Genomic DNA, 27,778 nt, shown 5'->3' with positions numbered 1-27,778 from the left:
ATGTCAGCATCATCATGAACAAGAACAACAATGACATCAAAATTAGTTAAGCAGGGTTGAATAATAGCACAAGCTGATGTTACCAATAATACATATTAAAACTTTTAACAACTCCCACCATTATTGTCTGATACAAAAATAATAACAGAATAGGCACAGCTACAAAGACATTTTACATTCTCACTTGCTAAACTCTGTGATGTAGTTTCAAATCTTCCTCTTCCTAGAACAAACAATATAGGACCAAATTATAACTTTCCCTTTTGATGAAAACTAGCAGATACCTAAGAAATCATTTTCATCTTTTCTTCTGGTGTGATCAAAATTCATGTTCTTCTATGAAATTTACAATTAACAAAATGCCACTGATGTTTGTCCTCATTTTGATCCAAAACCAAACCACTTTGCAAGGAAGAACTTGTTCTTTCCACGGGAGGCGTCAGGTGCTGCTTGTGCAGGTGCAGCTGAAGGGGATTGGGTTGGTGCAGAACTTGGTTTAGCTACAAGGGAAAGATGTCAAAGCCTTGGGGATGAAAGGAAAAATAACAGTTAAGAAAGTATAGTAAATGAGCATTTAAATGTAGTGTAACCTGATTTTGGTGAAACCCTTTTTGCATTTCTTGCATCATTAGAATTCTTGTCTGAATTTTGGATGATGGCTTCATGGTGAGAAATAGGGACTGTTTTCCCCTCTGAAACCTTCTTCTCCACTTGTTCCCTGCTGTCACTGCCACCTGTAGTCATCCAAAAATATAAAGAAAAAAAAAGGATCAAACATCCAACAATGCAAGAACAAGCGAACAAGCAAGGGGTTTCAATGACCATGCTCATTTTATCATGCAAGTAAAAGAGTCCCATAACAGTTCAGGAGCTGTACGTATAAAATTATCAATAGCTTACTTTCATTAGGAGGCTTCCCATAGTTTTGCCGCAAAGCTTCAAGAAAGGAATTGCCTCTTTGTATTTGTGTCACTGATAGAGAAACACAGAAATTGGATTGTAGTAATTTCAAGATACACATTTTTAATTGATGATCTATAGAGAAGCAAACAAAGCTTACATTGATCAAAAAGGGAATTCCTGTAATTGGAGGCTAAGCCAACTAATAGCAACTGAACTGCCTCTGCGTCTCTTGTCATAGACGAATGAGTAGATGCATTCAAATTCTGAGTGTCTAACAATATACCTGCAAGCTGCAACACAGGAACTCACTCATGAAACCCCTAATCAAATGGAGACCAGTCCTTTGTGATTGCATTAGAAAAGGGAAATAAAAAGAAAAATGCTTCTTTTTTAAGAAAGAGCTTATCTAAGTTACCAAAAGCTTCTTGAGCAGAGGGTTTTGAAGTAGATCATAGGCATCTTCACAGTAATTATCTGTCAAAATGGTGCACTGAGATCCAACCTCGCCATTGTTTCTTAGGACGTCTTGCCCGACGACAAGGATGTTTAACTTCCCAACCATCATTAGACTGTCCAAGTCCACCTGCAACCAAATTGCATCAACAAAATCAACTATTCTCATTGCATTTAGCAACAATGCCAAAAGAAGATAAAACATATATAGCCAGAATGAAGCCCAAAAGAGTATGCATAATATTTTGTCAATTGGCTATGTTGTGTGTATGTGGCATTGTAAAGCAAAGCATACATAGAAGAGTACCTCATCAGCAAAGAGCAATGAAGTGGCATCAAGGCCAACATGGTAAAACAGCCAAGCAGCCTCTCTTTGCTTCCACATCCTCCCTCTCTTCACATTCATCACAGGAACCACCACATACTCCTCATCCTCTCCGTTCCCTTTGCTCTTATTCTCCCTCCTCACCCTGTTCTCCAGTAGCCATGCATAGCATATTGCTGCCACCATTGTACTCGTACCTGCATTTCCAATACAACATATAGTAACACATTATTCCTGTAATGTTGATTTATGTACCCACATTTGATTTATGACTACATTGATTCACCACTTAATGTGACATATGTACTTATTACATGAATTAGAGTAATATTAGAGGAGGGATCACATTTTAGTTAAAAATTGGCAATTGATGTGTCTATTAACAACTGGTCATAATAATTTATGTACCAAGTAGACTCCACTTAACACATAATCTAATTAGTTAATTTGATTTGAACACATAATTTGTTTAACCGTATGCTGATTATTATGACAAATTGTTAATTAACACGTTAATATTAAATTGTATAGTCAATGAATGTGGTCTAAACTTAAAGAATATGATGTTGCTTCTCTTATCCTCTAGTGTGTTACCCATTTTATAAAGATTTGTGATATTAAAAAAACTACTTACTATTGGAGGGGTCGGAAAGTACGATTCTAGCCTTGGCATTCGCTTGGCCATCCAAAACCTTCTCAATTTTGTCCCTTTGCTGTTTGAGAAACCCATTAGGATCAAGCCCTTGGTCTTGGGCCTGGGCTTCATCCTTAGGCCACCCAATTACATCGGGCTTTAACCCAACCTTCTCAACCGAACAAGTAGACGACAATATGGACCTTCGCTGGGCCGAGGGTACGAGGTTTTTGGGCGGAGAAAGCACCTGCATGTCGGCCGACGTTTTTGGGCTTTGAAACGACCGTCGTGAAGGGACAGGAATCCCCTGCGGGCGAGGCGACGAAGGATCGTTCTGGAATCGCGACCTGCGCTGCACCGGTTGGCGAGGAGGAACCAAAGTTTGGGGGGTAGAATCGGAATTTTGGTGGTTTGGCTGAGAGGGATTGGAGGGCTTGAGGATGTTAGAGAACCACTTGTGGACCGCGGAAGCAGGGGAAGAATCCGATGCGGGCGATCCAGAGCTTGGCGTGGACTCGAGTACTTGGGAATTGTTCCGGCTGTGCTTATTGGCTGACTTGGATAGAATCTCTCCGCTGAAGCTCTCGGCTGCTCTGTACCTTCTGGCGGAGCGAGAGAGTGGGTCCCTCCGATCGAGCGCGCTGGACGAGGAGACTGATAGTCTCCCCTGGCTGTGAGGCGGAACCGCGAACCGCGGTGAGCCAGCAGCTAGGCGCGAGGGTGAGTCACAGCCGCCGCCGCGCGTAGGGGACGAGGCCACAATGCGGCGAGCCTCTTCTAACCACTCCTGAGTCATTTTGCTGTTTGTGGGGAGACTACTAGTCCGAGGACTGTCGTCGTCGACGACGTCAAAGTCTTCGTCGTTTACGGCGCTGCCCGTTAAGTTATAAGCTTTACTCTCGGTGCTGACGGTGCCGAAGAACATGTCGTTCATAAAGTCTGTGAGGTCGGCCACTGGCGGGGCGACGTGTTGCTGCGGTTTATTAGTACGACGGAGCTCTGGCTGCATGGTGAGTAGTGTGGGCCCCCCTTTGCTTTCTCTGCTGAATCTCCTTTCCATTGTTAGCTCAGTCCGCAATAGAATTCCGAGTTTCAGATATATATTACGTGGATAGAGAGAGAGAGAGAGAGTACTTAGGAAAGCTGGGAACTTTGGCCGGCATTTTTCGGCGGGTGTCTTTTTCTGTGTGTGTTTGTGACTGTATATATCGTTACTATGCCAAAACCATGCGGGCAAAGATAACATGTATTTCGTCTGCACTTCGCTTTTCGTACATTATATTAATGATTAATTTCATTCTCGTCTTTCAATGGTGATATTGATTACGGACCAAAACAAAAATTGGTGATATTGATTTGCTCCGTAAATACAATAGATATGAGTAGTTATCAAAACAATGCTTGTACTGAACAATTGAACATGGTGTTTCTTATGAGTTATGGGCCTTTGGGTTTTAGTCTTAATCATTCTTAGGGGCTTTACTTGAAACTCATGCATAATGACAACGTAGGGACCTGCATGATTTGGGTTTAGCCCAAAAAGACTCGAGTCCACTATTCTTATTTTGGTAGGTCCAATTCCAAAGACATGTATATACAACTCCAGCTCAAAAGGGTATCTTGAAAAATCAAAAATACGATTGAAATTATTGGTCAGTTCACATGTGCTTGCAACTGTCCAACAATTTTATTGGATTTTTGAACACCCGATCATTAGATTGAGCATTAGAATGATAGTGGAAAACTGACCCAAGAGAACGAGAAATTCTAAATGAGCATTCAAAATCCCATATATATGCACTATAGTTTTCTTTCTAAAACTTCTTACGTGGGGTTTAAAAAGCAAACAACGTCCTTTTAGCATTTCCCCAAGAGAACACAGCCCAGTTTCATAATCCACATTTAATACCCAACAAAACACATGATACAAAACCCAAATAAAGCCCAACCTCCAAACAAAACCACCCATCTCAACACCCATAACATTTATCAAAGACATCGCGTTAGCTAAAAAGTTTGACTCTCACAAACACCTAAACATATCCCAATTGCATAAGATTTCTCAAATCCCAAGTGGGTGTTCTGATCTGATGCTATGATAAAATTGGAGCAAAGATATTTTTTTCTTAGTTTACTTTAGGAAATTCATCTTGCCTTGACCACTTGTTTATAAAATTCAGTGTACTACTTCTTTGTTTTTCTTTCGCTCTTAAAATTAATTTGGAGTTCGCGTTTGGTCACTCAAGTTGCTGTTCACTTGACAACTCTGCTTAGTATGACTTTTTAATATCTGCTCAACATTATATCAGCCAAGGCTTTCTATAATTGTAAACCTTCTTGGTCCCCCAAATCCTTGGCTTCTCGTTTGTTTGCCCTTTCCAAGACATTAGAGGACAAAAATAGAAATTTAATAAGCATTGACATCAATATATTGAACAAACAAGAATGAATATGAGGCCAGGCCACCATGTACATGTCTTCTCATCCACCGCATAATTTGAACACATTAAACAAATTGAAAGTACTCCAAGTCAATCTATAAACAAAAACCCAAACACATCCAACCCAAAAACCTTGTGTCATTAAAACTCTAATCTAATAGACCAAACCCTTCATAACCCAACCCTTCAGTGCACTTTAGAGCCACTTTCAGCATATTATAATATTATGTTTTGCTCCTTAATCTCACATGATCTAGCACATACTTTGGGCGTTTTGACCTTTTCTGCATACGTTGGAGAAACCCAATTGTCAGATTTTTCTAATATTTCATTTTTGGGCCTTAATTGTACTTTCGTATAAATAGAACCCCAAGTACCAGTTGATCATCATCACTTTTAGGATCATATTCTGTACTCTTTCTCTCTCTACCTTTGGTGATTTGCTAGAGAGCTGAAAGCAATTAAAAACCAGCGAAGTCTGAGATGGCAGCACCTGGGGTTCTCTTGGCTTCACTTCTTCTTCTCTCTTGCTTAGCAGAAACCTCTCATGGGGTTCTCTTAACTACTCTGAAACAAACTCTCATAGTCACTGCTTCACACTTTGAAGGACAAGGTATATATATATATAAATATGTATATGTATATAACACCCACATGAAAATTCTCCAACTTTCTGACCCTAAACCATATTTTTCTACTGGGTTTCCTTAAATTTTGATTCTTTTACTAAATTTAATTGTAATTCATGAATTTTTGCAGTTCTGAAAACAGGGGAAGACAAACTCAGCGTTTCATGGGGTCTAAACCAGAGCTTCCCAGCTGGAACAGACTCGGCCTACAAGACCATCAAGGTCAAGTTTTGCTACGCGCCCAAGAGCCAAGTCGACCGCGCGTGGAGGAAGACGGTGGACAACCTCTCCAAGGACAAGACCTGCCAGTTCAAGATCGTCGACAGGCCGTACAGCGGCGCCTCCAACGAGAGCTTCGAGTGGACCATCGAGCGCGACGTGCCCTCCGCCACGTACTTCATACGCGCCTACGCCTTCGACGCCGCGGGTGCTGAGGTGGCTTACGGTCAAACAACGAGCGCTGGCATAGACTCCAACTTGTTTGAGGTCCAGGCAATCACCGGACGCCACGTGTCTCTGGATATTGCGTCGGTTTGCTTCAGTGCTTTCTCCGTTGTGTCCTTGGTTGGGTTCTTTGTTGCTGAGAAGAGAAGGACAAAGTCGTCCAAGTGAAAAGGAAAAGTATATGTAATGGTCAATGTTCAGACTTCAAACTTTGGGTTGTAGTGATGGCCAAAAAAAAGACTTTAGGTTGTTACTTGTAGAGGCTTGCATGATTTATATTTTGTCCTTTTTTTTTTTTTTTTTGACTGAATTTATATCTTGTCCTTGTTATATAAAAGAGTGATCAAATGGTGGGGTCTGAATGTGGTTTGGATTGTTGACCTACTAGTTAAGAAAGTGATTGACCAGAGATGGTAATGAGGAAAAGATTACACCGGTCACCGGGTATGGTGAAATTGGTCTTTCGAAAAAACAAAGATAATATCAATAAAGCCTTTTGTCAAATTTGCAATGTTGGTGAATGTCATTGTTAGTGTGGGTTTCGCATTCATAAAAAATTGACGATTATTTAAAATAACAGTCATTTACGCGCATAAGTAAATATTATAAAATCGTGAATAACATAATGAGCATATAAAATTAAATCGGCCGATTAAACTTGCATTTTCTTTATATTTAGTATTCCATGAAGAGTATATAAATCTATATGAAACCATTAAGTCAAATGTCAGCTCCCCACTTGTATGGGACTTCTCTTCTGTCGCAAAATGGTTTCAGAAACATTTCATGAAGATAAATTTGCTTCTTAGACGGGAACTTCAGAAACTGCAACAAAAACCAAATTGGTCACCAAAGCTTTATGCTAAATGAGGCTTTTTTTTTTACCAAATTAACGGTCAGCTCATTTAGTAGCCACCATTGTATTTGTCACTCTCACTTGCAAAGAATCTGAGAACATTAATTACTTCCTCATTCACAAAAAGGAAGTGAATAACTTAAATGGTTAATCAACATCTTCCACATCAAGCAAGGGTTAACCTTCAGTGCAAGCATTCATCCAAGTGGTAATTAAAAAAGGTTCTAAATTGAACCTGAAAGACAGTTCTATAATTACTTGTTCACGTGCTGTTCAAGCTGCAATTGCCTTTTCACAACTTGATGATTGCTTAGAGACTTAGAGTTATATCTTCTGAAAGTAGCAAACATACAGAACCTCTTACGGGAATCAGTATTAAGACCAAAAAAAGTATATGTGTATATATAAAGTACAAAAAGTTACATTACATGGCTCATGGGCGCAAATTTTATTTTAGCACCTTTCAGGCGCATAAATGTTCAATCACAAATGCTCATGGATTGTGGTGTTCAGAGAGCAGACTAAATCTTGCAAAACACACATGCAAACTGGTGATGGCAGTCAAATACAGAACACGGGAATCTTGTCTACTCTCCCAAATATATGCAGGCAACCATTTAATCCCACGCCCTTAGCAGCCTTATGCTAAACATACACTCTGCACCAAGAGAATTAATTACAAACTTATTGATGCTGTTTCTCACATAAGTCTTCTCAGGGATTGAATCGCATATCAGTGCTCGCCATTCGGTCAATACCAGTAAGTGATAGCCTATCATCATAAACATCTATGCATCCAAATGCATCTGTCCCAGGAGGGGACTCAAGGGCAGCTTCAAGAACTCTATGGTGTATTCCATGGGAATCGATTGAGTGGCCACCTTTGTGATCGTGCCCAGAAATGCAAGCCTTCACACAATTGTACCTGTGTATCACACTCATGACTTCATCATAATTCCACAAAAGTGCTTCTTTGGATGATGCCCCAGGATCTAAAGGCAGATGGCAACAAATCACTACTTTCTGTTTCAACTTCGTTGCTTCTTGAAGGATGCCATCTAACCATTCCAATTGTTCCTTTCCAACAGCTCCATTGAACATAAGGAACCTTCTCTCAAGGCCTACCAGTCCTGCTGGACTGTTCTTTTCTGAATTCGGATTCCTCTCTTGAAGGAATTTCAAAGCCTCAGTTGTCTTTGGATGATTATGCGGCCAACCAATGGCACTGATATCATAGCCATCCAAAACCACAAATCTGAATTCTGGGATTGGTGAAAAGTCATAGTAGGCACGACCATCACTACTTGGGATCTTCAACAATGGAAGTAATTTGTCGCGGGGAAGATTATAGAGGCAGTGATTACCAATCATATGATAGATGGGGCCACTGAAGTTCCCAAATTCTTCAATAACTTTCCTTACAGCATTCAAGGATTGGTCTTTTGGGCAAAACCCATCAACAATATCCCCAAAATTGATCACAAACTTATGCTTCTTGTGATCATTCCATCTTTGGACTGCCCTTTGCAGTAAAACAATGCTATTTCGATAGTATCGTGGAACACCAAGAAAAGAACGGCCATCAGGAATATCCGCATACTGGACGTCCGAGATTACCCCAAAAGAAAATAGAGGTTGCTTCCCCTGTGCACTAGCTAAACCATTTGAAGGGCCCATTGTGTAGCTTGCAGCACAATCCTATGAGACATCATGAACAAATTGTTCAAGCTCGTTGCAGTGTGAGTACTTCGGATGTGCATACAATATACGAGATTAACTAGCTATTATCCTGCCAACTAATGACTAAATTCAGTATCAACCATCATTGTTTCAAGTTATTTTATGGGGCCACAATCATCAGCAGAATCAAAATATGCAGGAAACATCTACCAGGCAAGTTTTAATGTTTTCTTCTAAAAACATATAGCAGAACATACTGAATTATTATTTAGTATCCCACTAAAGAATTTGAAAACTAGATATTATCTTTGCAAAATCAAGCATGTGAGTTAAACCTTACTATAATAAACCTCAGAATTTCTCTTGAATTCAAAATTCATTCTCTTTGTTGTTCAATTTCCAGAATTTGGATGTACCCATGACAAAATATATAGTTTTCAGAAAAAACCAAGAACAATTCAGACCAAAATTACATAACCACAGAAAAATAACAGAAACTATCAACATACACACATTGCCAACAACTACAACCCAAAACAAACCCAAGCCCTTTATACATTGCCCACAACAGCTCCTTTAAAAATTTGAAAAAATTTACAATAAAAAAAAATAATAATAATAGAGATGTAGGAGCGTACCACGTGCGAGCGACTGTGTGCTGTGTGAAAAGGTGGTGTCTTCTTCGTTTGTTTGAGAGACGAGGAAGGAAAGCGATTATCGTAGTCTCAGAATCTAAGAGATGATGTATAAAACTTAGAGGCTGTAAGTTAACGACAGGGCCAGTACGACGCCGTGTTGATCCAGACGACACGAGGAAAGCAAGTTCGAATAAGAAATTAAATTGGAGTCGGACTCAAACTTTGTTGTCGCCTACGCAATTGACAATCACACATTCACACCCCACTTTTCTCTTTGTACACTCAATATTTATTTTTCATTTATTCATTGACGGCCACGACTCACGAGGGTCAAGCGCGGCAAACCGCGGTGGAATTTACCAGATTGCCATTTCGATCTCACCGACAATTTTTGGTTTAGCCGTTGGGGAGATGTGACGTGGCGCAATATGAGCCCCTTATTGCTGTTCTTCTGGTGAGCCAATCCAACAAAAACCAATTATATAGTTTGTACGGAGCACAGATTACTTGAGTTGAATCAGATAGTTAACCAATTATTTGTTGTTTTATTTAAAGTCAACTAACTACTGTAGATGAAAAAGGAATCTGTATATTTGATACGGATTAATACTTCAATATCATGGGCTTGGCTCATATTATTACCCATCTTTTTGGGGAGGTGAGGGCCCGACCTTTGACAGAGATTGGGCCCATAGGCCTCCTTTGCGTTATTGGACCATGGCCCATGGGCCCCTTTGCTAAATGTTAGGAGGTGTTTCAACAACAAAGAATGTCAATCAAAAACTAAAAAGGAATATTGAATTGGGTTCTCAAGCAAAGTGACGAGTTTGGTAAATACTAGAAACTCAATCAATAAAGAATGTCACTGTTCTGAGAGCCATACACTTGCAAATATAAATAAATATCACTGTTATTATAACTTTTTTTTTAGGTGGAAACAGAACTATGCTGTGAGCAATTGAATTGGATAAACTACATGACCCTTGTATGAAAAAGAAGAGAAAAAAAAAACAATACAACAAAGAAACTTTGCTTGAAGGAAACCTTCCTCTTATTCAGAAAAAGCTTGCAATTCAGGCTGTTCTTATGTGCCATGTGGGCTAGCTTCACTCAATTTAACGACGACAATGACTTCCCATTACTAGACGGATGAAGGATCTCAAAAACAAGCTTCTCTGGCAGTTTTTTAGAGGCCTGCAAAAGAAGAGATCAAGGAGGTGAATCTAAGAACTCAAGAAGGTCCTTATATATAAATGTAAGGTATTTAAAGTCCAGAGAAACTAACTTGGAAGTGTCTCATGTGCAAAATTGGTTCACACCCAACATCCGCAACTGATTTTCCATTGGGAGTTTGCAGTTTGAATCGCCCAGCTTCGTATGCGGAAAGGATATTATTTGCCTCATCAGGCAGCTGGTGGCAAACTTTCAGGAGGGAGCTGAGAGAATTCATCTGGCAGATCACATTACAAACACTAAACTTAGGAGGGCATTTTCTTGAAAACATCCTACGCATAATTTTCAAAAATGTTTTGGGATATCTTCCAATCAAATCATTTACAGGTCATGTCATTCTACAACAAACCAAGCATGCATCTCAAGGAAAAGAGACCCTGACTTGAACCATGTCCCGCTATGTGGGATCTGAAAAACATGCTAGGGCAGGTGTTAAGGTGTTACTTTGAGATGAAATGCAGTCTGCAGATACCATATCCCATTTAACATACATGCATGCATGCACACAGATATGAGAGTATGAGACAGTGTAGACTAGTTATTTTCAAAAAGGTAACGTGTTGACCTTCAAGAACTTATTAATAAAACAAATTTTAAAAAAGAAAATGCTAACCTTCATGTATGGACAGGATGCACATCCACCATTAATTGAACATCCCTCCCCACTAGCAACTCCCGGTATAACAGGTAGTATGACATCACCCACTTTAATGGGGTTAAGGCCTGGGGAAGAATTTGATGATGTTCTTGTCATCGAGTCTGATGAAACTGGAAATACAATTTCAACTTTAAGTTTTGCTCCCGCAGACTCTGCAGAACCTAACAAATTGCGAACTACGGCAACAATTGAAGTCACCATTCCAGATTCCGTTCCTAACACAAACTGAAGGTGGTCATTGACATTTCTATCTAAAGACTCTTGAACCCTCTGTTTTATGAAATCTAGTATGTTTTGGGTGGAACCCACGACCCCCATTCCTCTTCTCTTTGCTTCCATTGCCAAAGAAAACATTTCTCCAGGGACCTCAAAATGAGCAGTTAGAAATGCATCACAGTACATTTCGTTTATCCTGTCCACAACTTCATTTCCAAATAGATGATGTACTATGCATGTCCCATCCTAACACAAGAAAATCGCTTTGTCAGCAGATTATATAAATGGTAAGAGAAGAGAACCATAATCAGAAAATGCAAGGTAAACAGTTCTGCACAAAGTCAAAATGCAGAGGCAGGACTCAAGCATCAAACCATATATAACATCTTAAAAACATTCCCTCAAGTCAAAATTGAAATGTATTATGCATAGCTCTGCAACAGCCCATGAAAATATACATACCTGAAAATAATGCAGGCGAGATAGCAAAGATCTGATTGAGTCTTTATTGTGTTCTGGGTGAATCTCAGCAATTTCTTCATCAGTCATCTTAGTCATCTGCTGGAGTAATTCTCTAATATTTGCACCCATGTAAGAATCAGGCCCGTACCATACGCTTAAATCTGGCACTTGAGCAAAAGCCTACAGAGAGAAGTGACTTGGTATTACAGAAAGTACAATAGCAAGAATTGAAAATGAGCATTATTTAATCTACTAATAAGAAACATTACAGAATTCAAATATGATTGAGATTTGAGATGAAGGTTGTAATACCACCAACCTGCAAAATGGTCTGGACCACATTTGAAGAAGTACAGGTAATTGTTGGCACAAGCTCATGAGCATATGCTTTTGTCTCTAGAGAAGTATTAATGTAGACAACATGCAAAGAATGAGGGGACCTAGAAGCTGCCTCAAGATAACTCATATAAGAAGGGGAAGATGCAGCATCGGCCAACGAACAACCAATGCGTTCATTTGACATCCTGTACACACCAACCTGCATCAAAGGAACAAACTCATTAACTGCTTCACTAATATGCAGCACCAATTCAAGGTCCAGTTAACTCTACAATAAATAAAGCACACCACATCTGGTCCATGCAGTAAGATAAATATACAGCAGTAAACTGAAGACCCATTGAACCTTTCAGTCCATAAAAACTTAACAAGTACAGTACATGCTTTGCATTTCCTAATGACTAACACATGAACAAAAACAAGGAAGTACCTTTCCAAAGCCAGCCTGATCAAGTATTGCCCGGACATTTTCTGACATAAAATCAACACCCAAAACTGTAATGAATTGGCATCCATCTTTAGCCATCTTCACAGCTGAATCCGCCATTACTAACGAATCCGATATATGAATGTGAGGCCAATGCTTCTGTGCAGCAGTTAAAATACCCTGAACTTCTGGGTCCATGTAAAAATGTGCAACAACCCCAATTTTCTTCTCCTTCAACACATTAACAAGCTCCTCAACCTTAGACTCATCTGGGTTCAAATACCTCGCCTGCAATGAAAACAGAGTTCAAACAATAGCACAAAGAAGAAATGAAATTTTAGGACCCAAAAAGAACCACATGCTGACCTGGGCTTCGGCGAAGCTACCCTTTGCTTGAATCCCATCGGCGGTGATAACAAGCGAAGGGAACGGTTCGAACGGCGGCCTCCCCTGTCGCTCGGAGACCAAAGCCTTAGTCTTTTTCTGCATACTGAGCAACACATTATGCCAAGTGTTAACCCTAGACCTCTGCGCACCGGGCAAGCCCACATTGAGCGACCCCAAGTCGTCAGTCTTGACCGTCAATACCTCCTCCGGCGTCGCGCCGTCGAGCACCGAAATCAAGCACGAGCAGAACCCTTTGGTGATCTCGGAATCGCTGTCCGCCGAGAACCTCATCTTGCCCTCTTTGTCCATATGGGTCTCCAGCCACACCTGGGCCGTGCAGCCCATGACGCGGTTGGAGTCGACCCGACCCGAATCGGGAAACGGAGGGAGTAGAGCCGCGTAGTGTAATAGGCGCTTGACTCTGTCGACCGGGTCGGGTAGGGACTGGAACTCGGAGATGAGGAGGTGGAGCTTGAGTGGGACGAGCTCGGTGGTTTGTGAGGAGGGTGAGAGGGTGGCGGCGGAGCAGGAGAAGGGGGAGTTAGGTTTTTTGGGCGGGTGGGTTAATGGGTTCGGGTCGGGCGGTGGGGACTGCACACATTTGAGGGATTTGTAAAAGCGTGGTTGGCGGGGTTTGAAAGATTGGAGCTTGAAAGGGAGTGACTTGGGCTTGTTATGGTTTGGGGAGATGGAGAAAAATGAAGAAGAAGAAGATGAAGACGATGAAGAAGAGGAGGTGGCTCTCAAGGCCATGGTTGTTGCAGAAGAAGAATCCATGAGAGAGAGAGAGCGAGAGTATGGGGAGCCTTAAAGTGCGAGGCTTTGAGTGGGGGAGGCAGAAGCAAAGAAGCAGAGCATTTATATATGTATATGTGTGGTTTTACGAGGTGGGCAACTGGGCATAAAATCGAAATTGAAGGTATGGCCCCGAACTCCCGAAGGCATTAGCCAGCCACCCATACCAAACTGCGCGCCAATTTTATTAAAATAAACCAAAAGTCCCAATATTTGGAATATTTGGGCATTTTGGACCCACTTCCCTTTCTCTCTTTAGCATGTTGTAGTGTGATGTGACAATCCATTTCCTAGAGATTCCTGCCGATACACTTGGTCATCCACATCTAAAGATTCTAAACCAGCCGAAATTATATATGAAAATTTTTTATATTAATTTTATACAAAAATTTTTTCTAAACAGAATCTTATAGGAGAATTCTCTACATATAAAAAGATTCTTATATAAAATTAACATAAAAGATTTCTGTATAAAATTCCTTCAAGATCAAGTATAAATGCAAAAAATCAAAAATCATCTCTCGACATTAACCATTCAGTTTGGTAATTAATAAATTAATTAATGATGTGCATAGTACTTGACAAACTTGGAATTAAATTCAGCCATTGATGCATTGTTTTTCACTTCGAACTAAATTCAACCATTTGGTATTTTGTTTCTCACTTGCTCCTAAGTTTTTTAGGTGCACTTTTGTGCATATTAATATAAAATGGTTCTAAATGGATTAAGCGTTCTGATATCAACAAGTCAAATTGAATTTAAATTCTTTGCTAATTTTGTTTCTACTAATTTATACTAGAATTTGGAATAGATATAGCTCAACTACAAAAAATTATAAGGTATAACTGATATATCGCCATGTAGTATAACTAATCCAACGTGTAAGGGTATTATTGGATGATGTGTTTATATTAGTAGGGTATAGTATTAATAACATTCATTCATATTATAACACATAAATTGGTTATACCACGTGTCAATATATCGGTTATACAAAATAACTTATCCTTAACTACAAGGAAGGTATAGTAAAGAGCATGAAAACAGTTTAAAAGTTGGGGGCTTTGATAGATACTTGTTGGGATACCTAGTCCACATGTGGTTTGGTAACGTGGAGGGAAAGCTTTGGAAGTTTAGACAACATGCATGACTAGTACACGAACAGTCAATTGGTATGACATGTATTGTGAGGTTTACGTTAATCTTGTTTTCTTTTCTTTCTGTTTTATTGTTGAAGAAAGAAAAATTCGAATTTACCATTACACCAAATAAGTAATTGGTCTATCAATTATTTATATGAGCCGGGACAAACTTAAAAGGAAACTATAGCCACAAAAAGGAGAGAACAGTTGAAAAATAAAATAAAATGGGGCACTACATATGCACAATTGTCGCATTGTAATGGGTGCAACGTTTGCTATCATTGACCACCAAATCATGAATCATTTCCACCAAACATTTTACAATTGAATGTTGATTTATGTCATCATCTTATTTCCACTAAATATAGAATTTTCAATTTTGTGGCTTGCATGCAATTTCCTAGCACATGAGACAATGAAAGAGCAGTGCATACGTAGCCTAGAGTTGGAAGAAGAAAAGTTGATCACGTAGAAGTTCTGAAAGTCTCCTCGTGCCTTCCATAACAAAAGTGCATGAACGAGTATATGTTCATGCACTCTTCTTTGATTCTTACCCTTTGCATTTAAAAAAGGGGTAAAGTCTACTACACTAATAGCAGTCTAGGAGACTGAGTGAGAGAAGCATAGAAGACTTTATTGAGATAGTGGTGGGTAGATTTTGCCATTTTGGTTCTTCCCTCTTAGTCTAAAAAGGAGATATATAGCAGGAACATAGGTCTGACTAATGACTATGGGCCAATTCTCAACTTTATTTGAAGAAAATATGAACAAATAAATTAAGTTGTTGAGGGATAATTGATAAATTAACAAAAAAAAAAATTATATTATATGACATAGACCATTCGCCTTTACTTAAATTTATCTTTAGAAATAATGTAAATAATTTATGAAAATTTGAACTCACTCGGAATCTTATTTTCTAACAAATAAGATATTAAAATATATGGATCAGGTTCATGAACCACACCATTTTACATATTATTTTTACATTTATTCGGCATGATGATGAAACAATGTTGCAGTCGATATTTGCTGCAGTCAATTGGAATCCACACAGTGCCGGCATGATGATTGAAAATTGATATTTGTTGGAATTTCGTGTGCTAACATCGTGCTTGCACTGTGTTGTCGCCCTATCAAAGGGGTGTAAAAATGGTATGTAAAATAGTGTGGCGTATGAAGCTGACCCAAAATATATATACTAATAAATTATTTAATAAAATATTGGAAGATATCGAGTCCATTGTTTTCTAGCAAGTGGTTTCTTCTTGCTCGCATGGTTTGTGGTTGCGAATCATGACGACATGCTTTGTTGGGATATATTTTGTTCACAATATAGGCTACATGATATATTTTGTTCACAATTGTGGATGGACAAAGTTAGTTATCTACTTTTATTGAGTAGTTTGTAATTGGCATTATAGTGCTAGACAAGATGCATGGATAACCCTCAAAGCTTTTGATTTAGTCTATGTAAGTATGTGTGAGTCATGACAGTACAATGGGACACATTACTTGTTTGGCCCAAAAGAAAATGAGATATTACGTGTAATGCTATGATTTCAAAAAAAAAAAAAAAAAAGAAGATTGTGATGTTTATTATAATGTCGGCTGAAGGATATTTTGATTTTCTTATATCTTAATGGAGGGGAATCCAAATTTGTAATCTCTCTAATATTATTGAAAGAAATAATATTAAATCAATAATGAATTGGTGTCGAAAAATTTAAGATGTGCTATTTCATATTTGAGCTTTTAATCTAAATTACTTCATAATTTCAGAAAAACAAAATCTAGATTGCTTCATTGTAACTTTAAAAATTTTAATTTTAAAAAATTTACACTAAACCCTCAAATCAAATCCCTGTTGTAGAAAACTTGCATCCAATTGGACTCATTGTCTGTATTGGCTTTAATCGAACTGTGATTTATGGCATCAATCCATTCTATATGTCTTTTTGGAGGATTGTAGTATTGGAATTCCTTTTCACATGGGCCTTGTACCAACTAGGACTCGTGGGCCGGGGCAACTATATGTTACTGCTTAAGGCCCATCTAAATTCGCTTCAAGCCCAAGTATAACTTTCCGTAATGACCCAAAATAGATTGTCTTCTCTTTTGAAAATAAGAAACCAAGGTCAAAATTAATTTATTTTGCCCTAAAATATTAGCAGCTATACCCTATACGGCTATACCCTAAAAAACTATTATCCTAATTTCTTATAACTCGACTTATGAGGGACACTATTTTATTTGTTAATAGTTAAACTAAAATCTAGACCTTTTATATTAATTTACAGCAAATAAGAAATTGTCACATAGAGATCTTGGTTCAACATCTTTGATATAGCAAATCAGGATCAACATCCTTACATAGTTACATGTTGATTTATGTAGTAGATATTTGCAGAATCTCCAACTTATTTTAATTTCTCTAATGTATATAGCTTTGGTTAATTAGTCCCATAATTTTCTGGATAACAAGTCCTACTCTACTCATGCCTACCAATCCCTCATATATGGCGCCCATCATCATTCTCTCAAGTGATGAATCAATGAGTATGGTACTGGAACAAGAAGAAGAGGAACTTTCTTATGAACAGTAAGGCCATTGACTTCACTCATGTCCAACTCTCTCCCCATTTTGCCATCTGGGACCTTCCAATCAAACCAGTACAAGAGGTTGGCAATCACATATTCCAATCCTAAATGTCAAACCAGGACAAGCCCTTCTTCCTCCACCAAATGGGATATACTGGAACTGGTCTTGTCCTTTGAAATCAATCAGGCTGTTCACAAACCTCTCTGGAACAAACTCCTCTGGCCTCTCCCAAAACTTGGGGTCTCTTTGGATTGCCCATGCATTGACATAAACTCTAGTTTTTGGAAGAATGTCATAACCTTGCAATTTTACAGAGACAGATGATTCTCTAGGTAACAAAAGAGGAGCGGGTGGGTGAAGTCTTAGAGTTTCTTTGATGATTCTCTAGATAGAGGGAATGTTCTATCAAACACTTTGGTACGTTATGTTATGTTCCCAGACCGACAATTTGAGTAGATTTTGGTTTGAATACATAGTCCAAATTTACAGTCTAGCTTGCAACGTGCCGGATATTTGACAAAAAAAATAATTTCTTTATCTAGATATATAGAGATAGAGAGGGAAAGAGAGAGGGACCATCAGAATTGCTTTGAGGTTTTCTTGAGTGAGCTCAAAACCATCCATGCCATGCTTTTGGGGTTGGAGGAGAATATCCACAAAGTCTTTCTTGAAAGAGTACTGGTGGTTATGCCCTTTTGCTTTCACTGCCCTATGTTCTTCAACCACCTGATTCAAAAAACAGTCCAATGCTCTAAAGGTTGCGTTAAGGCGCACAATTAATCCTGTAAGGAGGTCAAGCCATCCCAGATAAGGGAAATAATCTCCCAAACTGAAAGCTGTGAGTTGTTCCATCACCTTCCTTGAGAGTTCTCCAAATCTGCTCTTACCATTTTTCTCCTCAAAACTTTCTCCCAATCACACATCTAAAAACTATGTTGTTTGAGGTTGCAACCAGCATCTCACTCAGATTGACATGAGCTCCAGCAAGCCTTGCCTTTCTTATCTTACTGACCAACACTGCAACTTCTTCCTCCCTCACAAACTGAAATGCCTGCACTCTCTTCTGGCTCAAAAGCTCAAGAACACATATTTTCCTAGCTTGTCTCCAGTAGTCACCATAGGGTGCAAACCCAATGTCTGTGCAGCCATAATACAAAATGTCTTCAGCGGTAGTTTTCGGCCAGTTGGAGAAAACAATGTCATGGGTCCTCATAATTTCTTTGGCAAATTTTGCAGATGAGACCACTAAAGTTGGGGCATGGCCTAATTGCATGAGAAGCAGAGGACCATATTTATCTGAGAGAGCTCGAAGAGTGCGGTGTGGCTGTGTGCCTAGCTGGTGAAGGTTACTAATTATTGGTAAGTTTGGTGGGGATGGTGGTAAGTTAAGTTTGGCACTTGATTTAGTGAACATGAGAAAAATGAAAAAATAAAAAAGGAGGAGGTGGAAGGTGTTGAAGGTTAAGCTTCTGTGTAGCTCTAGCCACAGTTGGTGCAAATGTGGTAGTACGCCCATTTCCTCTGCTTGAAATTAAGTACATAAAATTATCAACACCCTCTGCTCCTCAGTCATATATAGCAGCAGCTAACCTTTGAAGTATTGGATGCATGCGTTTATGTATGGAGGTATGTATATATGTCTGACCTTTAAACAGCTATTAGAGGTATTGTATTGTTATCTGAATATAGAAATGCTTAAAGTGCCTGCTACAACAAGTACATTTATATCCATCAAGCATAGGGTCAATTTCATGTTGGTCCACGAATTATAAAATATTTCAAATTTCCCCATTAACTATAGAGTTCATTTCAAGTTGGTCCACGAACTAACAAAAAAAATACAGAATGGTAGACAAAACCGGATTGACAAAAAAACTGAACCGAACCGGATTATTTATATATATTTTTTTATTTATTAAATAAAAGTTATATATTTTGAATAAAAAAGGTATAAGGTGTTTTTGGAACATGCTGGGTTCGAACCCATGACCACTTGAGAAGAGTGAAAATGTGAATTCTCACTACACCATTTAGTCACTTATGATGTTTAAGTATATGCAATATATTTATAGACATACTGATACTTGAAATATAATAATTTATAAAATTATAATTCGTATTCTATACCATAACCTTATACACTAAACCATAAAGTCTGAAACCTTATACCCTAAAAATTAACCCTATACTCTGACGACGCTTCTCGGGATAACGCTGTTTTTTAACACTGTCCCGTTGCAGAACAAGCCAGCTTGTCTCTCTTTAGAGATAGAGGTGTCGCGGGTGCAGAAAGTATGTTCAATCCTCCCGAACGGGAATAATTTTAGTATATAAATTATAAATTATAGTTTTGGACTTTTAGTAATATGTTTACAATATAGAAACTATAAATTATATAAAATATAAACTATTAAAATTTTTAGACTTTTTGCAATGATAATATTTAAATAGAGATCTAAAATAATATCTTTAAAAAAAGGAATGATATATAAACTATATTTAATTTTATAAATTATTATATTTCAAGTATCAGTATGCCTATAAATATATTGCATGTACTTGAATTTCATAAGTGGTTAAGTGGTGTAGTGGGAATTCATACTTTGACTCTCCTCACAAGGTCATGGGTTCAAATCCCAACATGTGCAAAAAACAACTTACATCTTTTTTATTCAATATATATAACTTTTATATAATATAAAATATATAAATATATATAAATAATCTGGTTCGGTTCAGTTTTTTTGTCAACCCGATTTTGTCTACCATTCTGTATGTTTTTTGTTACTTCGTGGACCAACTTAAAATGAACTCTATAGTTAATGGGGAAATTTGAAATGTTTTATAGTTCGTGGAGCAACTTGAAATGAACTCTATAGTTAATGAGAAAATTTGAAATATTTTATAGTTCGTGGACCAATTTGAAATGGACCTTATAGTTGGTGGATGTAAATGTACTTAAGCCATATTAATTAAACTTTGGCCATGAGACAAGCAATTGACATCAGAGAATACTAAAATACATAGAACTATCAATCAACAAAATTAGCTTATTAGGAGAGTTTCAAGAGGTACAACTTAGAACCCAAAAAAGAAAAGACAAAGAAAAAGGTTAAATTAAAGAGTTACTGATAGGGGTGGGCACAGTCCAGTACAGTCTAGTGCTCACCCCAAACTGTACATTGGACTGTATAACTAATCCAGTCCAGTCCAGTACTATAGAATTGAAAATTTTGGCTCAGAACTGGACCAAACTGAACTGGAACAGTTCCAGTTCAGTCCAGTTTACTGTTTGGGACTGGGCCTCACTATTGGGCCAAAAAAAATTTTAAAATCCCCATCAACATGGTAGCACACATTGGGCCACACTCCTCTCTGTCCTTGCATTCACCGGCCCAAAGGCAACCCTCTACGCTCCCATCTTTTGGGTTCAATCCATTGTCCAAATCAGACTCGTCGTCGAAATTACAAAGATTGCTTTCTGCAATATCACAAAAACACATACCATGTTTAGAATATTACCATACTAAGACATGCTAGCCAGTAACCAGGAAGGTGATAGAAAGATACAGATATTACCACTTTAATACAGAGTTCAGCCTAAACCCTTAAAGAACATAATGGCCATCATTTTGAAAAGGAAAAAGAATCATTTCAGTCTAAGCGTTAAGAACACATTTCCTCTGAAAGATCGATCAACCCAGATGAGCATTTCGTTTTTTTTCCTCTTAGAGTAATAATCATAGGCTTAATATCTCAGTTAACCATCAAATACACTATAAAAGCTTGACCCAAAGTTTGTTTAACTTAATTTTGAGCTACAATGCTCAGATTCTTAAACCCCAAATAAGAAAACAGAAGAAAAATCAGTAAATCTAGTAAATCAGAAAATCAAACCCGAAATCCCCAAATCAAACCCTAAACCTAACCCTAAATCTAACCCAAAATCTAACCCGAGATACTGAGATATGAGTGATGAGTGATGAGAGAACTTACCCACGGGTCGAGAGGCGAGATCAAGAGACGAGTCGACGGACTGGTCGTGAGAGGAAGATCGCCACGGCGACGGCGACGGCGACGGGAAAAGAGGTAAGGGCTGTCTGCAAGAGGAAGATCGCGACGGCGTGACTGCGTGAGGAAGACCGCGACGGCGTGACTGAGGGGTGACTGCGGTCTGCGTGACTGTGGGCTGCGGCGTGATGTATGCGGGCTTGCAGGCTGCTGTCTGAAGTCTGAGTCGCCGAGTTGGGGGTTTGAGTGAGTGAGTGACTGCGGGCTCGGGCTGCGGCGTGAGGGACCTGAGGGTTTCAGTCTTTCACTCTTTCAGACTTCGAGTCTTTGAATTGAGTTTGAAGTTTTCGAGTCAGTCAAAATGAAACAGTTTGACCGTTTACTTGTTTAGTGACTTCAGTCTGTTTGAGTTTTGTAATTAAATTGGGGTTTTAATTTTCATTGGGGTTTCAATTGTGGTTATATAGTTATACTTATATAGTTAATTAGTTATATATGTTATATATGTATAGAGTAATTAATATAATTTAGGGTATATGGTTATAGTTGACTATAAGTCTAATTGGGGTTTCAATTGGGTTTATATACTTATATAATTATATATGTTATATACTTATATACTTATTACTTATATATAATATATGTATAGAGACTATAGAGTAATTAACTAATTAATATAGTTTAGGGTATATAGTTATAATTTTATTAGGGTATAGGGTTATAGTTGACTATGAGTCTAATTGGGGTTTCAATTGGTTTTATATACTTATATAATTATATATGTTATATACTTATTACTTATATAATATATATATATATATATAGAGTAATTAACTAATTAATATAGTTTAGGGTATATCAAGGAGTAAAATTTCGGTTTCGAGGAAATTTTCGATGGAAATTTCGACGGAAATTTTCGTGGAAATTTCGATAAAAATTTCGATTTCGACAAAATTAGACAAAAACGACGAAAATTTCTATCAAAATACGGAAATTTTGAATGAAACTTGACCATATGTTTATTTAACATATTATCTAATATATTGATAAAAAATATTGAAGAAATCAAATTATATAATAGATTTCATGTGATATAGGATGAATATAATACGCGCTGGAAGTAAATATTGTTATATGAAATTAGTATAATGAATAAATGAAATTAGTATATTCTATATTATCTATGCACTAAACCTTATATACTCTATATTATTTATGATATGATATAAGATATTATAATTTAAGCCTTTTAGGGCATTTTTAATTATTTTTTATATAAAAATGTATTGGGGTTTAGGATTTAAAAACAACTAAGAGAAACTTCAAAAGAGCCAAACCAAACCTCAAACGAAATCTCAAACTTTTTTTTTTCTTTCCAATTGCCCAAAGGCTTCAAACCCCAATCAAACCTAAAGCCTTTTCTTTCTTTCTTTTTCCTTTTTTTTTTTTTCTTTCCTTCATGAAGATGAGTAATTTTTGTTTTTTTTTTTAAAATCCAGCGTGATCAAATAGATACAAGTATGAATGTGTCATTCATCTTGATTGAGAAACATAATTTAAGTTACATATATTTTGAATAGTCAATGATAAACTAGAGTGCCTACTATTGTGTAGTCAAAAGCTATAATGTATTTGGTCAAAAAATAAAAAAACAAAAAGCTATAATGTATAACATTGACTAGTCTTAGACTTATGATCTTTATCTAGTGCAGTAGTGCGTAATCAAAATGTTTTTTTTCGGCCATGAATTCCTTTTTTTTTTTTTTTTTTTTTTCTTTCTTTTTTTCTCTTTCCTTTCCTTTCCTTTTCTTTTTTCTTCTTTCTTTCCTTCCCTCCTTGCCCGTGACTTTTTCCACCTTGCAGAGTTGCAGTGACTTCCTCTTCCCTCATTTCTCTCTCCCAGACCTGCGCAGTCTTCTCTCCTCCCTTTCCCTCCATGATTTCTTCCTTCCTCCTTCCTCCTCTCCCTCCCCGATATCCTCTCCTTCCCCAATCTCTTCTCTCTCTTCCCTCCTCAATCACCCTCCGATCTGCCGCCTCCGACGACATTTGGCGACGAGGCCAGCTCGCCTTTCCTCTCCTCTCTTCCTCTGGTGGCTGCTGCTAGAGTGTTAGACTGTTAGTGAAGATTGGGCTTTGTGACTTCGGTAAGTTACAGCGAAATTTCGCTAAATTTCGCCCAAATTTCGTCAAATTTCGGCGAAATTTCGATGAAATTTGGAGAAATTTTACAAAAACATACCAGTTCTATAATCGAAATTTCGGGCAAAATTTAAGCGAAATTTTGGCGAAATTACCAAAATTTCGTCGAAATTTTTACGAAAAATAAGGGATATGTGATAAAATTTCGGTATCCCAAAAAAACGAAAATTTCGGCGAAATTTCGCCGAAATTTTCGAAATTTCATTCCTTGGTTATAATGTATTAGGATATAGGGTTATAGTTGACTATGAGTCTAATTGAGATTTCAATTGGGTATATAGTTATATATGTTATATACTTATATACTTATTACTTATATATAATATATGTATAGAGTAATTAACTAATTAATATAGTTTACGGTATATGGTTATAATTGTATTAGGGTATAGGGTTATAGACTTATAGTTGACTATGAGTCTAATTGGGTTTATATACTTATATAGTTATTAGTAGGGGTGGGCATTTTAACCGCGCACCGCCAAAACTGGCCGAACCGCACCGCCAAAAAACTGCATTGACAAAAAAAGTGAACACCGCAAAAAAAAACCGAACCGCACCGGTTCTCTCCGGTTCCGGTTCTACACCTTATTTAACCGCACCGAACCGAACCGCACCGCATACTTGCAAAAAATATATTTATATATATATATATACACCATTTTATATATATTTATACCATTATTATATACTTTTTATACACTTTTTGTACACATTTTTATACATTTTAGACCATAAACCCTAAACCCTAATAAAATATTATAATTAATATTAACATAGCTATATTTTGGGTTTAGACCCTAAAATATATTTTATATAACCGTATGACCTATTTTCTAGATATATAATATAATAATAAATTAATAATGTTTTAGTATATAATTTTAGTTAGTAACTTTGTTTTAAACAGGTTCTTAACTTGTAGTTGTAGTCATTGGTTGTATACTTATATAATTGATTTTGTTTTTAACTTTTAAGTTTTAAGTACTAAGCAGGTTAAGCAAAGTTTAGTGTGTGAGTCTTTTTGGTTAAGTTCATTGAATTAACTTGTAAATTTGTTTTTTTGTTGCCAAAACTTGTTAATTAGGATGAGTTTGCATCATTAAATAATTGGGCTTAGGCTTAAAAAAATAAATGTGAGGCCCAAAAGTGCTAATCTGAATAATAGCCCATTAGGCCCAGAACCGCGGTGGAGAACTGCACCGCACTGCACCTTGAATGGTTTGGTTTTTTTATTTCTTTCACGGGTTTAAGCACCGAACCGCACCGTGTATTAATGTCTGGCGCGGCGCACGGTTCCTGGGGAAAAGTGAGTTGAACTGCACCGCGCCCACCCCTAGTTATTAATGTTATATACTCATTACTTTTAGAGTTTACGGTATATATTATTAGATTATAGGGTTTCTTTTAAACTTTAAACCCTAAACCATAATACATAATTTCCTCTATTAGAAGTTTATAACTAATTAACTATATACTATATCCTATAACTATAATAATTTTAGTATATACTATATATGGTTTAGTATATAGATTATAGAGTATAAAAAATATACTAATTTTATTATAAAAAGTATAACTAAAATTATATACTAAAACATTATTATATATATAGAATAATATGCCATATGGTTATATAAAATATATTTTAGGGTCTAAAATATAGCTAAGTTAATATTAATTTTATTATCTAAAATGTGTAAAATATGTGTAAAAATGTATGTAAAAATGCGTGTAAAAATGTGTATAAAAATTAAATATATATAAAAATAAAAAATACATATTAATTAAACGGTCAAAATATATTCTGGGAAGTGAAAAACCGGACCGGAACTGGATTGGACCGGTCCAGTCCAGTTTTGACCCGGTGTTGACCAGTTTTGGTCAAAGCGGTTTTTTACGGTTTTTTCCCCCCGGTTCGATTCGGTGCACTCGGTTTCCGGTTTAAACGTCCACCCCTAGTTACTGAAGGTATGACCATTATTATTCTCTAAAACTCCCAACAAATTAATTAATTACAGGTAATTAAATATCAAAATGAACTTTTGGAAGATTTCATGGATCATTCATAGCCTATGACCAATTAAAGGGACCAATCAACACAAGATAAGAGTGATGTAATTTGTACTACTTCATCTCTCCTTCCATTTCTATATACCCATTTATTCTTAGTGTTCAACAGATACTACACTTACATGCATCAATTATGCTATTTCTTGTACTTCTCATGCCACCAGTGGAAAACCACAGTCATTCTGAGTTTTATTTATTTATTTTTTATTTCAATCAGAATCATACATTATCACAACAACTGCTTCTTATTGAAAAATAAAGAACAACATGAAACCTCTGGATGAAGGGGATTATGCGGAGTATGGTATTGGCACCAAATAAAGAGGAGATTTCTTACGGACAGTGAGTCCAGACGCTTCAGTCATATCCAAGGCCTCAGCCAATTCACTACCACCACTAGGCAACTTCCAATCAAACCAATATAGAAGGTTGGCAACCAAATATTCAGCTGAAGCAAGTGCAAAGGTGATTCCAGGACACCCTCTTCTCCCTCCACCAAATGGAATGAACTGGAAGTCCTGGCCTTTGAAATCAATTGGGTTGCCCTCAAACCTCTCTGGGACAAACTCCTCTGGCCTGTCCCAGAATCTGGGGTCCCTTTGGATTGCAAATGCATTGACAAACACTCTTGTTTTCGCAGGGATATAGTAACCTCCCAATTCTACACCAGCAGTTGTTTCTCGAGGAATCAAAAGTGGACCAGGAGGATGAAGTCTTAGATTTTCTTTGATGACACATTTCATGTACCCCATTTCATTGGTATCACTCATTTCCACCTTTGTTTGTTTCCCCACCACTCTTCTTACTTCTTCTTGGACTTTCTCCATCACACTTGGATTCCTCACAAGTTCTGTCATTAACCATTCCATCACTGTTGAAGTTGTATCACTTCCTCCCACAAACAAGTCCTAAAATCACCATAAAGACCACAAATATTTCAGCTAATATACATCATTGTGTGCGCGCGTGTGTATAGAAACATGACCAACAAAAAAGTGCTTTGTATAGAAGCACGAACAGGCATTGAATATGTGAGTGACAGATACATATATATATATATAGAGAGAGAGAGAGAGAGAGAGAGAGAGAGAGAGAGAGAGAGAGAGAGAGAGAGAGAGAGAGAGAGAGAGAGAGAGAGAGAGAGAGAGAGAGAGAGAGAGACCTGTAGGATTGCTTTCAGGTCGTCTGAAGTGAGCTCAAATTCAGGCATGCCATCAACAAGTTGGAGGAGAATATCCATAAAATCCTTAGGCTGATCACCATCTCCCTTTGATGTCTTATGTTCTTCAATCAACTGATCAAAGAATCCATCTAATTCTGTAGCAGTTGCTTTCAAACCTGCAATGAAGCCTCTAAGACTGTCAACCCATCTCAAATAAGGGAAGAAATCTCCAACACAGAAAGCCCCTAATTGCATTGCCAACCTTCTTGATAACTCTCCAAACCTGCTATTACCATCTTCTTCCTCAAATTTCTGTCCAATAATACACCTAGACAGTATGTTGTTGGTGGTTCCTATCAGCATCTCACTTAGATTAACGGGAGACTCACTGAGGCACGCTTTGCGTATCCTGCTGACCAATTGTTGCACCTCTTCTTCCCTTGCATACTGAAATTGTTGCACCCTTTTAAGGGTCAGAAGTTCGAGAACACAGATTTTCCGAACTTGTCTCCAGTACTCCCCATAAGGAGCAAACCCCACATCTTGGCATCCGTAGAATAACATCTTTGCTGCCGTAGACTGGGCCCGGCTGGAGAAAACAATGTCATGAGTCTTCATAATTTCCTTGGTCATTTCTGCAGATGAAACTACCAGGGTTGGAACTTGGCCTAAATGTAGTAGCATTAGAGGGCCATACTTGTTAGAGAGAGCACGAAGAGAGCGATGTGGGAGTGTGCCTAGTTGATGAAGGTTTCCAATTATAGGTAACCTTGTTGGGGATGGAGGTAATTTGAGTTTCCCACCTGATCTAGTCAGTGAAAACAAAATGAGTATGGAAAGAAAGAGAAGAGAAACCAGGAAAAGATTGAAGAGAGTGCTCCGTTGTAGCTCTTGCCACAATTGACTCAACAGTGGTAATAGAGCCATTCCCATATTTTTGACAGGCCACTTGAAATCTTAGTCTTCTTAATTATAGAGCAGTTCTAGTTAGGATTTATAGGTGCAATTAAAAACTGAGATTCAAATAAGAAATCACACCACACAACAATACACAGTGTCTTCTCG

At 37.6% G+C, this 27,778-nt stretch overlaps 5 protein-coding genes and 1 pseudogene across 5 annotated transcripts; 1 reads left to right on the top strand and 5 right to left on the bottom strand.

The window, feature by feature from the left end:
* Positions 1-104: 104 nt before the first annotated feature.
* Positions 105-3,375, bottom strand: LOC147274697 (uncharacterized). Its single transcript, XM_086228356.1, has 7 exons — positions 2,316-3,375; positions 1,664-1,878; positions 1,319-1,486; positions 1,061-1,193; positions 901-972; positions 591-734; positions 105-500 (listed from the first exon to the last, which is right to left on the bottom strand). The coding sequence occupies exons 1-7, from the start codon at positions 3,373-3,375 to the stop codon at positions 379-381; spliced, it is 1,914 nt and encodes a 637-aa protein (XP_086084482.1). The 3' UTR covers positions 105-378.
* A 1,456-nt stretch (positions 3,376-4,831) lies between these two features.
* LOC147274696 (high-affinity nitrate transporter-like protein) lies at positions 4,832-6,340 on the top strand. The gene is made up of 2 exons (XM_086227972.1): positions 4,832-5,369; positions 5,516-6,340. Exons 1-2 carry the CDS (start codon positions 5,240-5,242, stop codon positions 5,995-5,997), a joined length of 612 nt encoding a protein of 203 aa, XP_086084098.1. The 5' UTR covers positions 4,832-5,239; the 3' UTR covers positions 5,998-6,340.
* Positions 6,341-7,060: 720 nt separating this feature from the next.
* Positions 7,061-8,905, bottom strand: LOC147274695 (manganese-dependent ADP-ribose/CDP-alcohol diphosphatase-like protein). The gene has a single exon (XM_086257544.1). It carries the CDS (start codon positions 8,360-8,362, stop codon positions 7,400-7,402), a length of 963 nt encoding a protein of 320 aa, XP_086113670.1. The 5' UTR covers positions 8,363-8,905; the 3' UTR covers positions 7,061-7,399.
* Positions 8,906-9,892: 987 nt separating this feature from the next.
* QS (quinolinate synthase) lies at positions 9,893-13,617 on the bottom strand. The gene is made up of 7 exons (XM_086227998.1): positions 12,705-13,617; positions 12,342-12,626; positions 11,892-12,110; positions 11,573-11,752; positions 10,850-11,356; positions 10,289-10,453; positions 9,893-10,197 (listed from the first exon to the last, which is right to left on the bottom strand). Exons 1-7 carry the CDS (start codon positions 13,500-13,502, stop codon positions 10,114-10,116), a joined length of 2,238 nt encoding a protein of 745 aa, XP_086084124.1. The 5' UTR covers positions 13,503-13,617; the 3' UTR covers positions 9,893-10,113.
* Positions 13,618-17,195: 3,578 nt separating this feature from the next.
* Positions 17,196-18,679, bottom strand: LOC147274693 (phenylacetaldehyde oxime monooxygenase CYP71AN24 pseudogene; annotated as a pseudogene).
* A 7,036-nt stretch (positions 18,680-25,715) lies between these two features.
* Positions 25,716-27,673, bottom strand: LOC147274692 (phenylacetaldehyde oxime monooxygenase CYP71AN24-like). Its single transcript, XM_086257096.1, has 2 exons — positions 26,714-27,673; positions 25,716-26,459 (listed from the first exon to the last, which is right to left on the bottom strand). The coding sequence occupies exons 1-2, from the start codon at positions 27,644-27,646 to the stop codon at positions 25,842-25,844; spliced, it is 1,551 nt and encodes a 516-aa protein (XP_086113222.1). The 5' UTR covers positions 27,647-27,673; the 3' UTR covers positions 25,716-25,841.
* Between the last annotated feature and the right edge of the window lie 105 nt (positions 27,674-27,778).

The sequence above is a fragment of the Dryas octopetala genome, chromosome 9 (assembly GCF_963921425.1).
Source record: "Dryas octopetala chromosome 9, drDryOcto1.1, whole genome shotgun sequence".
Taxonomy (NCBI): Eukaryota; Viridiplantae; Streptophyta; class Magnoliopsida; order Rosales; family Rosaceae; genus Dryas; species Dryas octopetala.
This window is presented reverse-complemented; position numbering and strand designations above follow the sequence as displayed.

Excerpts from the sequence above, each read along its gene's own strand:
- LOC147274697 (XM_086228356.1), bottom strand. The coding sequence starts at position 3,375 with ATGGAAAGGAGATTCAGCAGAGAAAGCAAAGGGGGGCCCACACTACTC. Across the intron at positions 1,194-1,318 it reads CTCTGCTCAAGAAGCTTTTG|CTTGCAGGTATATTGTTAGA; the intron begins GTAACTTAGATA and ends CCTGTGTTGCAG. Across the intron at positions 501-590 it reads AAGGGTTTCACCAAAATCAG|CTAAACCAAGTTCTGCACCA; the intron begins GTTACACTACAT and ends TTTCCCTTGTAG.
- LOC147274696 (XM_086227972.1), top strand. The coding sequence starts at position 5,240 with ATGGCAGCACCTGGGGTTCTCTTGGCTTCACTTCTTCTTCTCTCTTGC. Across the intron at positions 5,370-5,515 it reads TTCACACTTTGAAGGACAAG|TTCTGAAAACAGGGGAAGAC; the intron begins GTATATATATAT and ends GAATTTTTGCAG.
- LOC147274695 (XM_086257544.1), bottom strand. The coding sequence starts at position 8,362 with ATGGGCCCTTCAAATGGTTTAGCTAGTGCACAGGGGAAGCAACCTCTA.
- QS (XM_086227998.1), bottom strand. The coding sequence starts at position 13,502 with ATGGATTCTTCTTCTGCAACAACCATGGCCTTGAGAGCCACCTCCTCT. Across the intron at positions 11,357-11,572 it reads CTCGCCTGCATTATTTTCAG|GATGGGACATGCATAGTACA; the intron begins GTATGTATATTT and ends TTCTTGTGTTAG. Across the intron at positions 10,454-10,849 it reads CATCCTGTCCATACATGAAG|ATGAATTCTCTCAGCTCCCT; the intron begins GTTAGCATTTTC and ends GTGATCTGCCAG.
- LOC147274692 (XM_086257096.1), bottom strand. The coding sequence starts at position 27,646 with ATGGGAATGGCTCTATTACCACTGTTGAGTCAATTGTGGCAAGAGCTA. Across the intron at positions 26,460-26,713 it reads ACCTGAAAGCAATCCTACAG|GACTTGTTTGTGGGAGGAAG; the intron begins GTCTCTCTCTCT and ends TGGTGATTTTAG.